General features: G+C 35.9%; 3 protein-coding genes across 3 annotated transcripts; all 3 read right to left on the bottom strand.

Moving 5' to 3' along the window:
* Positions 1-53: 53 nt before the first annotated feature.
* Positions 54-3,499, bottom strand: LOC106120279 (L-threonine dehydratase catabolic TdcB). Its single transcript, XM_013315582.1, has 11 exons — positions 3,326-3,499; positions 3,129-3,248; positions 2,727-2,797; positions 2,530-2,626; positions 2,218-2,408; positions 1,791-1,953; positions 1,283-1,438; positions 951-1,093; positions 690-786; positions 463-594; positions 54-303 (listed from the first exon to the last, which is right to left on the bottom strand). Exons 1-11 carry the CDS (start codon positions 3,440-3,442, stop codon positions 154-156), a joined length of 1,437 nt encoding a protein of 478 aa, XP_013171036.1. The 5' UTR covers positions 3,443-3,499; the 3' UTR covers positions 54-153.
* A 194-nt stretch (positions 3,500-3,693) lies between these two features.
* Positions 3,694-6,785, bottom strand: LOC106120281 (L-threonine ammonia-lyase). The gene is made up of 9 exons (XM_013315583.1): positions 6,650-6,785; positions 6,159-6,272; positions 5,825-5,895; positions 5,468-5,755; positions 5,048-5,210; positions 4,670-4,825; positions 4,444-4,580; positions 4,135-4,360; positions 3,694-3,940 (listed from the first exon to the last, which is right to left on the bottom strand). The coding sequence occupies exons 1-9, from the start codon at positions 6,659-6,661 to the stop codon at positions 3,770-3,772; spliced, it is 1,338 nt and encodes a 445-aa protein (XP_013171037.1). The 5' UTR covers positions 6,662-6,785; the 3' UTR covers positions 3,694-3,769.
* Positions 6,786-7,356: 571 nt separating this feature from the next.
* On the bottom strand, positions 7,357-12,152 carry LOC106120377 (L-threonine ammonia-lyase). The gene is made up of 10 exons (XM_013315712.1): positions 12,051-12,152; positions 11,682-11,795; positions 11,534-11,604; positions 11,121-11,217; positions 10,564-10,754; positions 10,026-10,188; positions 8,884-9,039; positions 8,559-8,695; positions 7,839-8,064; positions 7,357-7,718 (listed from the first exon to the last, which is right to left on the bottom strand). The coding sequence occupies exons 1-10, from the start codon at positions 12,072-12,074 to the stop codon at positions 7,560-7,562; spliced, it is 1,338 nt and encodes a 445-aa protein (XP_013171166.1). The 5' UTR covers positions 12,075-12,152; the 3' UTR covers positions 7,357-7,559.
* Between the last annotated feature and the right edge of the window lie 192 nt (positions 12,153-12,344).

Below are 12,344 nucleotides of genomic sequence, written 5' to 3'. Positions count from 1 at the left end.
TTTTTCTTTTTTTATCTACGCTATTTAGTGCTGCACAATGAAATATTCTTCTCAATATGATCCTACATCTTTCTTTTTTTTTGATGGCAGACAATCTTTAACTAGGTGAAAAAGCAATAAAACGACATTAGTACATCTCAAGTATATCACTGCTTATTTATTTTTACAAGAGAAGCATTTACACATATCTGAATTACAGAAGCTCTCTTCTTGAACTTCGCAAATATCCGAAAAGAATTTATTAAACAACCTTTTCACTGTTTTCGTGTGGTCTTTATCACGCGTTTCACAAATTATTGTTACCTGCAAATAAAATATTATAAAAAAATAAATATAATCATCAAAAAGACCAAATCTTCTCGTGTAAAGTTGTCCAAACATTTATATGTTCTTAAAATAGCGCAATTATAGTTGAATTTTATGTTCTCTTAGTTGTTGTGAGATTAAAAAGGTTTATCTTACATTCAAGTCATTAGGATAACTGTCTGAAAGCCATGGCTGGTCAAAATCATGCCGCAATATGTTACATTCCAAATGTGTTAAAAAATTACAAATCTTCGTAAGGGTTTGCAAATCTTCTTTAGGAAATGTTGCCTGTAATAAAGGGTTATGCATTTAATCAATAACTAAATAAATAAAATAATAATCGCTCGTGTTTTTGTAAGAAAAGGATAAAAAGTATAACGTACGTTAATAGTGAGTAATCGACCGTCAAAAGCCTTGGCCCTTTCAATGCATTTGAAGAGCATTGGCTCCAAATTACCACCGCTTAGAATGCAAACAACTCTGCAAGGAATGAGACTGTATGTAGATTTGACTAATACACATTTTGAAATTAAATTAAAGAAAAGGATTGGAATGTTACTTTTATATGTTAGTATTAGTTCTTCTAGACTTCGCAAGGCGAGTCGGTAAATGTGTCATTAGTTTGAATGTTGTTTAGAACTTACTTTTTCTCCCTAAGTTCTCGCAATGCTTTTGGTACACACATAATTGCTGCAAGTGTTATCGCGGCTGCGCCTTCCACAACAATTTTTTCTCGATCAATGAGATGAAATACTGCTTTCGATATCCAATTGTCATCAATTAACACCTGGAATTTGTAATCAACCAAATATATAAAACATTTAATAATCGACAAACATAAAAAAGTGTTAAAGTATATTTTTAATACTGCGTGGGAAATAGGAGAAGCTCCCACCCAACGACTATGTTAAAAAGGAAATCTTTTTCCTACAAAGTCTTATTATTGTTTTATAATTATAGGGAAAAATATCACTACCACATCGTTGATGAGGTTTCTCGCTGTTTGAAAAGCGTTGTATCCAACTGTTGGAACTTGCAATGACGTTGCCATGCCGAGTTCCACCTTCGTTTGGCAAGGCGTGCCCTTTTCTAACGCTCTCTTGAAACTGGGACATTTGTTTGATTGTATACCCTGTGACAGTGTGTATATGTAGATGTACGTGTTTAACTAATTTATTTGGTTCTGACATTTACGCATAAAACGAAAACATTTTTTCTAAGTTTTCTCGTGTACCCGCCGATAGTAATTTACTAAAAACTGTTATTAAAAAAAGATTAAATAATAATTACGATTAAATTAATAGTTTTATTTGTATGATAATTAAGGTATGGAAGATTTAATTCTACTGTTACGTATAATAACTTTACAAAAGTAAAAAAAAGTTTCTTTTACGTAATATGGGCAATTTTTTTTTCAGCTGTCATCAAATTCTGGACAAATTGCTTTTTGTACGCCTAAAAAATTAAACCAGATCTAGAATTACGTAGACAAGCACTCCAGGTCTGATTTGTTTGATAGCAGTGGCGATACCGGCGATCAAGCTGCCTCCTCCCACTGGTACTAGTACGGCGTGAACATCTGGCAACTGTTCCAGTATTTCATCACCAATAGTTCCCGCTGCAGATATGACGAGTGGATGATCGAACCTAGATCGTTATGTATATTGTTTTATAAGTAATAAATTAAATATATAAGGACTAATCAAATCGAGTTAAACCATAGTATTCATAAAGAGAGAGAGAGAGAGTACAACAGTTTTGTAATAAATAGAAAGTTTATCCATGTGTGAGGCATAGTAGCTATCAAAGAAATCAGATATTGATAAGAGTCCGTTCGGAAGAAGGATGCTTTTATATATTGGTATTTTTCTTTTTATTGTACGTTTTATTTACGTTATTGTTCTGGCATACCCATTAATGTAACTAAGTTTGGAGTTTACTAGAATAGCGCAAGCTTTTCTCTTTGCTTCAGTCAAATCGTTTCCGTGAACAACCACTTCTGCGTCATAATCAATGCAGAATTGTTGGCTACGTAACGATGACGTCACTGGTAACACCACGGTCACGGGGATTTCTAAGTTTTGACCCCAGTATGCCAGAGCCTGTGAAATAAAAGAAGCATTCCAATAGGTGAGGATACGGGCATCGATCAGGTGGCTAGTTAGAATCCTCCTAATCAACTATGCAAGGTACATATTATGTACATTTATAAAAGATATTTACCATAGCCCAGTTTCCAAGAGACGCTGAAATAACACCGAGCTTCTTTTGTTCCGGACTTAGTTTACTTAATGCGTAATAAGCACAGCGTTCTTTAAAACTGATCGGTTAATAAAATCATAAACGAATGTATTTAATATCTATAAATTATAAATATCAAAGAAATAATTGTTCTAATAATCATGATCATGATATTTTACCTCCCAGTACGATGAAAAGTTTCCATTTTGTAGTATACCTCAACTGGAAAACGATGGTTATTTTTTGAGACCTTGAAAATAAAAAGTCTTATAACATTTAGTTTTGTTCCAATAGCGATTAAATATCACATGATATATTTAACAAAGGGTAAATAACATTTAAAAGCGGTACAGCCAACAAAATCCCCACCAGCACTACCGGTGAAATACCACGACCATACAGTAGAGAGGAGTGAAGTGCAAGGGGAAATACACTCTCTATGCATCTGCAAATGTGGGTGTCCACGGGATACTTCGTTATTTTGGCGAATTTAGCTGGCCGTTTGTTCGGTTGCCACCTTATACTATACAAAGAAAGAACTTTACCAGTGATAAAATTGTATGAAATTAGATATTTCTTACCACTAACGGCGAATATGAAAATTCTCGTTTGATATTAGATTTAGCATCAAGAATATCATCATATGTAATTGTTTTTGGATATTCTTTATCACACCATGGATCGAATTCTATGTTTTGTGTCTGAAAAAAGATAGGCTATATATTTTTGTAGTTCCGCGCGGACGAAGTCACGGGTAACTACTCTGTAGTAAACTTACCGGGCACCATTGATATAAACGTTTAATGAAAACCCGTTTAGCAAGTGCACCAGGCGACATGCCCAGAGATTCCGTCTGAATTATAGGAGATGGTGATATATTTAGAATTTTTGACATTATTACTTTTCTAATGTAATGTAATTAATAACAAAATAATTTATTTTAATCTGACGGGATAACCAAGAAATTTGACAAAATATGACAGAAATTTTGCATCTGACGTATCTGAGACTTTTTTAATCTACATATTTTGACAAACGCCTCTACGATATTTGATAGGGGTTATTTAAAAAGGGGCTCCAGAAGAATTTTCCATATATATTTCTAAACCGCTTCACAAAGAGGCTTATTGTAAGTAAAAAACATCGCACGAGTTCAGTCACTGCCTTTATTTATTTGAATTTTTTAACATGTATCGATATGGAGTAGTAATAAGGTATTGTTCTATTTCTGCATGCAGATAGGGTTAGGCGCCAGGCATGGGCCGCGGCGAACGATAGGTTTCTCTGAGCTTCCGCCGATCTCTTGGAAGAAGCATTCCTTGTAAGATTTCTTAACCATTTCCATCAGTTCTTTTGTGTGATCCCAACCACGTGTTTCAGCAATTATTTTCAGCTATATAACAAAATAATTTTATCATACCAGCAATATACATAGTTAATAGCAATTTATAACAACGCCAACACCTAAACGGTGATTAAGGATAGCATACGTGATTATGGATAAGTATAACAACAAAATTTATAGTTTCGATAACTTCTAAGTCATATGTGTCATTTTACCTACTAAAAGATATAATCTAGAAGTACCTCCACGCTGTAGACGTCTCCTTTAACCCAGGCACGCTCAGGGATGCAGTCACGCAGCGTGACACCGCAAGTGGCCATGAGGTTGCACAGCTCGGCCATACCACCAGGCCGGTCGCTCACCGTCACCTTGAACTTCACCAGCCGACCCTCCGCCGCCATGCCGCGCTCCAGCGCTCGCGCTAATATAGTCGTATCAATGTTGCCCCCGGTCAGAATGCACACCACTCTGTGTAAAGTTAACCATTTTAGTATCAATAAGGAAATAGATCTTCTAATAACACGAGCCGTCCGATAATTTTATTAACATACTTCTTCCCTTTTAGGTTGGGGAAGAGGCCAGCCATTAAAGCGGCGACACCGGTCGCCCCGGCACCCTCAACCACGAACCTCTCCTGTTCCACGATGTGCATCACCGCCCGGGCCACCCAGTCCTCTTTAACTACAACCTGTTTTAGCAAAATTTTGAAAACATTTTATTTCGAAATTTTACAATTAGTCCCAATATCCAAAAAATGTTCAATGATTATGAGTATACCATTTTATCGACTATTCCTTTTAGGGTGAAAAATGTGTTGACTCCGACTTTATTAACCCCCAGTCCATCGGCTATAGTTGTGTCTATCGGAAAGAATACCCGTTCATTTTTACGAAATGATTCAACCATACTGCATGTTTTATCGGTTTCTACGCCCTGAAAATATCAAAATAATTATACCAGAGGCTTTTGAACGGAAAAATAACATCAGTCCATAAAATCCCAGGGTGATATACACGTAAATAAGTTCACGGCTTTCATATAACATCTTGCATAAAATCTGCTTTCATTATATTTTCAAATCAATATAACTTAGGGCCTTTCAAGAGGTAACACATCTACACAAAATATGTTAGTATATTTCCAAGTTAGACTGACATAGATTTCGATGCTGGGCTTGATGTACTTGGCGCACACTCCGACACCACAGATGAGGCTACCGCCGCCCACCGGGACTACTATAGCGTCTGCATCAGGCACTTGCTCCATGATCTCTAAACCCGTTGTTCCTTGACCTTCAACCACGTTAGGGTGATCATATCTATTAAAACAAAACAGTAAATATATGTAAAGTTGAGAGTAAGGTAACTATATGAAAGGTTCAGGGGTAGATTCAGTTGAGTTAGCAACTGCGTGGTTAATGAAAACTTTTTTCATAAAATGTTTTTAAATGCACAGCACGCGGCTTTTAGTATCCATAAGGAGATTATGCTTTCAAAGATTTTGAACATTTTTGACAGCACATAGTTGTAAAAATACTGACTGTGAGTTATTTTACTAATTGTCTTGTTCACATACCCGTTGACGTATACCATTTTTTTCTCTTTACTCATCGTCATGGCGTACAGTTTAGCATCAGCAATAGATGAGCCGTGCAGCAAAGGTTTGACACCGAAACTCGTACATTTAGAGATCTTGGTAAGCGGCGTGCGCTGCGGCATTACGACCACACACGGTATGCCGAGCCGGGCTGCATGATAACTTAATGCCATCCCGTGGTTACCAGTGCTGGCTGTAATCACTCCATTCCTTTTCTGATCGTCAGAGAGGAGCAACAACGTGTTGCACACTCCACGCTCCTTAAAACTAAAAGAGTGGTCAATACTTATTACACATGTACATATTTAAGTTATCATGTTTTTTCGGATTGATTACCTGCCCGTGTACTGTAGGAATTCCTGCTTGAAATACAACTCCATCCCGAGTGTTTCAGACATATGACCTTTCTAAAATAAAAAAGGAAGGGAAGGAATAAAAAAAGAAATTCTCGATTTAGAAATAATATCGATTTAAGAGCGTTCGTATGCGCAACTTTTTATCACATAATGTTAGCAGAATCCTCATCAATGCCCTTTTAAATTTTTTATTCGAGTTAGTTTTTATCTTAGTCGTGTTTTCAAAATGTTTGGATCAAAACAGATTTCCTATAGGCCTTCGGAAAGGTATACTAAAAAGTTAATAGCAACAAAAGTACTCGAATAGTTCGTACCACACACGGTGTTTTTACAACGCATCCCACACACCGACGCGAAGCCGCTAACACGTCATCATATTTGATCTTGCGTGGATTGGCTGGATCACAATACGGGTCAAATTCTGGGTCCTTTAATAATAAAGAATTTAAACCTATAGCTTGCACGAGTTACAAAAATGCATGGTATAAATACATTTATGGAGTATTAAAGAAAAAAAAAGGTCAACGTGCATTCGTCCACTCCTCGGCGGTCGGGTTGATGGTGAGAGACCGCGCGCCGTCTACCTGTGCAACTGGGAAGGATCTCACGTTTTGTTAGCAAATTTATATCTTTATCCCGCTCAATCGGCGCCGTCGGGGTGGCAGCGATCGCAATGCAGTGCGTTGCCGGTTAGGCGAGGAGTACACGAATTCACGATAACCTGAAAACTGGGGCACTGTACGCGAGAATATTTATAAAATTGCTAATAAAATATAATAGGTAAAACAAATTATTAATTCCTTACATTTACATCCATATTGCTGCTTTTTTATCACAAAGAATTTATCATAATAAATGAAAATAAAATAATATTGAATTCTAAGAAAAAATCATGTTTTTTGATTTAAGTGACGAGTGACGTTACAAAGAATGTGACACTATTTGTCACTGGCATTTATAATTTTGAATAAGATAACTTTTATTATAAGGGAGGGGACAGAAATATATTTAAATTAGAACTAGGGTAAGATTGATATCGTCGTTTGAATAAAAGATGCTATTAATCTTATTCCAGTGGATAAGTTCTATGAACAGAAAAACACTTGTCATGGCTGATAAAATATTCTAAAATAAAAGAAGAAAAAAGATTTTCATACTTTTGAAAAAATTCAAATTCAGAAATTGAAAGGGAAATGTTGACCTTAATTTTTCCTTTATAGCTAGGATAGGCTGAAATCAATTTCAGCATTGGTAGAATCAAGTCTGCTAGGTTAGTCTACACCGAATTGTAGAGCATCTACATAAACCAGCGATAAAAACATTATTTACTGTTGTATATGTTTATTTATTAATCATGAATACATTGACAATAAAAAGTGTAAATACGTTCTACAAAGTATCTTTATCAGGTCAGTTCTAAAACATTCCTTTGCCTGTAGAATCAAAAACATATTGTATATATATATAAATATAATACACAATATAAACATATACATATTCAAAATATTGTTAATTAAAACATTAAATTTACGTCAGCAGACCCCTCCTCGTAATAATTTGTGATTTTTTTCGGAATCCCTCTCCACCTATATCGAGCTTCACATGATTAATGGACGATCCCTTTTTGTCTGAGCTAGAGTCTTGTGTAAGTCAATGAGCCACTCAATTAGTAATAGGTCGAGTGGACTCGCAAGGCAAGTCGTAGACTGGACATATTAATGTGAAATATTGTCTAAAGAATCATTGCTATTTGTCCGCGGATATTCATCAAAGTCGCATTCCCGTGAGAAGTTCCACTCTCGGTATGTATTAGCGATGACAGTGCGCAGCTCCTCCAAGTGATCCGGACCTCGAGTCTCGCATACAACTTTTACCTGTAATATAACCAGATTTATTAATAAAAATGTGAAAATAATTGTTTTTCTGCTTCAAAATTTATGTATAGACAAAACAGAAAGAAAATGTCGAATGCATAACGTATATTCAATACTAACCCGAACACTAAATATATCACCGAAGACCCAAGCGCGTTCTTGCATGATGTCTTTTATGGAGACGCCAATAGACGCGATAAGCTTGCATAGTTCCGCAATACCGCCGGGCCGGTCGCTCACCGTCACTTTGAACTTCACCAACCTCTTCTCAGCAGCCAGACCTCGCTCCAAACAACGACCCAGAATCGTCGTATCAATATTCCCGCCAGATAAAATACATACAACTCTGAAAAAACACTATATTAAATTAACCCAAATAACATAACATAAAAGTACTAAATTTATTCTGCTACCAGTTGTTACGTCAAGGGCTTGTATAGATTAGAGTTGAGAAGAAAGTATCAAGCTTACATTAGTCATTTAAGCAACAACGAAAAAGTACAAAAATCTAACGCAGTATTTCCACAAGGACATTCATGACATTAAATACTAGTGTTTCATCATTCATGAAGGGAACATGAACACAGGTTACTCAAAGATTTAATTAATGTCAGTACGCAAGAACTGGTTTTGTTGCGTTTTAATAAATTACGTTTCCAATTTCCTTTCTTTATTCCTTTTACTAATTGTACCCCAAACGCATTTAGTCCGTGCAGCCTAGTTTGAAATATATTTATGAATTTTTAAAATTTCGTGTTGTATGCAGGCAAGTAGATAACATAGCGGTACCGTTACTAGCATATTATATGTATAAAATATTATAAAAAAACAAAAAAATACTTTTTATTAGCAAGTTCTGGCACAAGGCCGGCCATGATGGCGGCCACGCCGACTGCGCCGCCGCCCTCCACCACGTACTTCTCTTGCTCCACCAGCCGGAGAATTGCGCGCGCTATCCAGTCTTCATTCACTGTTATCTTGTATTAAAAGTAAAAATTGTTGAAAACTCTTTTAATAACATTAGTTAACGAAGAGCAAACTACAAAAGAGACATTCTCGGATTTTATTTTTCAATTTCAGTTTAACTCTATGTGCTTTCATGTTGGATGTTGCAAACATCCCAATTTAATTTGCAAATGCATGTATTTATTTCTACTCTGCTTACCAACTTGTCTATCAACGGCTTAGCGGTGCGGTACGCATTGTACCCGACGGTCGGTACGGCGAGGCCGTCAGCGAGCGTCGAGCGAATGTCCACACTCACCGGCTCGTCTTGTCTCATTGCCATCTTCATGCTCGGACATTTCTCAGTTTCTACACCCTTAAATAAATAAAATACCGGTTAAAGCCGGTTCTAACCAAATTCTAGTCCTCATCCCTTTCCTACCTTAAAGTAGGCAATTGTTTGTAGTCATCATTGTTTTGTTTCTTATTTCTTTTTTTTTAATATTAACATAATGTTAACATGGCTAATATGATTGTGGTTTCAGATGTTGGTAGTACTTGGTTTACAGCAAAATGGAAACCTGTTAATGAACAGACAGGACACTGTCTTAGTGTTCATCTAACAATGAAATTATACAACTTCATAACAGTAATCCCTAAAGCCCGTTCATTCGTTGTGGCCAAGTAGATAACAGTTTGTTATTTGTTTGCATAACTACACCATTATACTATGAATAGGACTAAATAGATCGGTTTGACATCTTTAATGAAAGATAAAGGGTCAAATGTCACATGTGTTGCTTCCTAATGTTCATTATGGTCTACTGCGACGTTTCTACTCGTGTTCAGAATTGCTCTTCGATCGGCCGACAGAATGATGAAACGATTACTGAAGTCGATTCACTGGTTAAAACTGGATTTGAGCAGCTTTTAAACATAATAAAATAGATAAGAATATTTTTAATATAGAATAAGATTTTTTTTTAGTTTTAAATGATGCGTCAAAGTTGGTCTGGGGTGAAACGTTTATCCTCTTAACCCTAAAATAAGATTAAATTAAACTTGTTCTATATCCAGTAATATTATTAGTTTAACCAGTGTTCGATATTAGCAAAAATTTAAATTCACTAAGCAATTTTATAAGTAAATGTGCACAAATGTTTCAGGCGATTATTTTCGGATTTGTAAGTGAAATAGCATAAGCAAAAGATGACAAAATACTTTCCTTGAGTTTTATGACATTGTATTCCGTCGCTAATAGATTCCAGTTTAGCCGAATTCCTGAATGGTCATGAACCGGGGACTATAGGTTCACCAACCCCAGAACAAGAGCATAATTCTGCTTTTGATTATAAAACTTACATAAATAAGAACGTGCGGCTTCAAATGTTTTATGGCAGTGGCGACCCCGGCCATTAGCCCACCGCCGCCAACTGGCACCAGTACAGCGCCTACCTCGGGCACCTGTTCTATGATCTCCAGTCCCACCGTGCCCTGACCCGACATTATATGCGGGTGGTCATAGCTGGCAACAAATTAACATATTGGTGATATTCTTCTACAACTCTTTCGAATTGCATAATATGTGTATGTACGATCAAAAAATTAAATAAGTTTCCCACCCTAAGTGGTACCAAGTATCGAACAAAAACATAGAAGTGGAACCCAAAATGTAAATGTGATGCGATCTCTGTCCGTAACAATCCATCCTCAACTCTAGTGTTTCCAGTATCAATGCACATTGTGCAGTAACGTGGTACAATATCCTCAAAGTGCCTACTTATAATTCAAGTATGCGGGTTGGTCCAGCTCTTTTGTTGGACAACTGCGGCTATTGAACTACTATGCAAATATTACATGCAGTTAATGATTACCGTGTAACTTAATTATTGAAGCTCACCCATTAATATACGTGAGTCCTCTCTCCTTCGCCAGTGTCATTGCGTGGTATTTTGCCTCCTTCATGTCGTTGCCGTAGATAATAACATTGGCGCCGTAGGAACGACATTTCTCGATTTTCATGATGGGAGCCACATTTGGCATTACCACCGTGGTGGGGACTTGCAGAAGATTGGCGTGGTAACTTAGACCCTAAAACATATATTTATTAATTTCCAACGGCAGATATTATAAAGACAATTTTCTAGACTTCTCATTCTTACCAATTGGATAATTGATTGGACAGGATTGTCGTAATGTTAAGTTTGAGTTTAAGGTACGGTTGTAAGTTTTTTTTATTTAATTAAGTATTATTGTTTGTTCCGGGTAATATCCGAAATAGCTGGACCGATGTTGGAGGTACATTTACTACAAGGTAGTTAATGTGTGCGGGTGTAACTTGAACTATTTTTTTTTAATTGAGCGCTAACGAAGTCGCGGGTGACATCTTATGGACAATTAAATGATCGAGAATTTACTCGTCCTGTATAATCAATTAAAATCTATTTGTTATCTCACCTGCGAATGATTGCCCAGCGATGCGGATATGACGCCGCGTTCCTTTGCCTCCTTTGATAGCAGGAGTAATGCGTTACGAGCACCGCGCTCTTTGAAACTAAAAGACGACAAAAAAGTCACACTCGGAAATCACACCAGGAAGTTATATGGCGCATTTGTTTTTTATTCCATATCTGTATATTTATTAAAAAAATCAATTTTATAAACAAATATTGATTATTTATCTGTTCAAAACATCCTGCACCCGGAAGTGGTTAAGTAATTTTTAAAGGTAAAAATTGTTCTGAATTTCGCATTTAATTTCTATAAGTATGTGTTATTTATAGATCGATTATATAGAAAATATTTATTTTTATGTTTTAATTTAATATACAATTTTTTGGTTGCATTTACTATTTAAATAAATATTTTACCTTCCCGTATGCTGCAAGAAATCATTTTTGAGATATATTTCCATACCATAGATGGAAGACATGTGAGATTTCTGAAAAAAAAAACAAAATAAAATGATAAGTTTATGTCGAAATTATAACTATTCAAAATAAGCCAAATAAAAATTACCACGCAGGGCGTTTTTACAATCCCACTCTGTATCCTAAATGCTGCAGCGGAGACATCCTCGAAAGAGATCTTATGAGGATTCTCTTTATCGCACATAGGATCAAACTCGATCGTCTGAAACACCATGTCTATAGTTACTGCATCATTTGAAATAAACCCTAACAACGGCTACACGCAGCGTCTTACTTAACACTGAGGGCAAAACGAACATGTATGTACGTTATTTAATAAAACACAGGGTTAATAGGTGATTATAAGATATCAACAAAACTTCTGTATGGGAGGTCATTTAGATAAACATTAAGTACACAAAACAAGACAAGTTGCTTTCACTCCACGAGATAATAACTACTAATTAGTATTCCTTACGGGCTGGTTCCTGTATGTCTCCATTTTTGGTTTATATATTTATTACGTATAATCTTGTTTGACCTATCACATCAATGTCTGTGGCCGAACTGAATGTTTTGATTACTTTTACTTAGCTTTTATGAAGGCTCGGACGAAAAATATTATATATAGAAATATTTTAAGTATGTCTAGAAGTTCATAAACGTACATATACAGCCAATAAATTTTGAAGAAAGTAAAAGATTAAATAACATAAAGAGAAACTGGTGAACGGTTGTATATAATATACGGTATACTGTAATATCAACCAAT

This window comes from Papilio xuthus, unplaced genomic scaffold (genome assembly GCF_000836235.2).
Source record: "Papilio xuthus unplaced genomic scaffold, Pxut_1.1 DF826961.1, whole genome shotgun sequence".
Taxonomy (NCBI): Eukaryota; Metazoa; Arthropoda; class Insecta; order Lepidoptera; family Papilionidae; genus Papilio; species Papilio xuthus.
The sequence above is the reverse complement of the archived record's forward strand: the minus strand, read 5'-3'. Positions and strand labels throughout refer to the sequence as shown.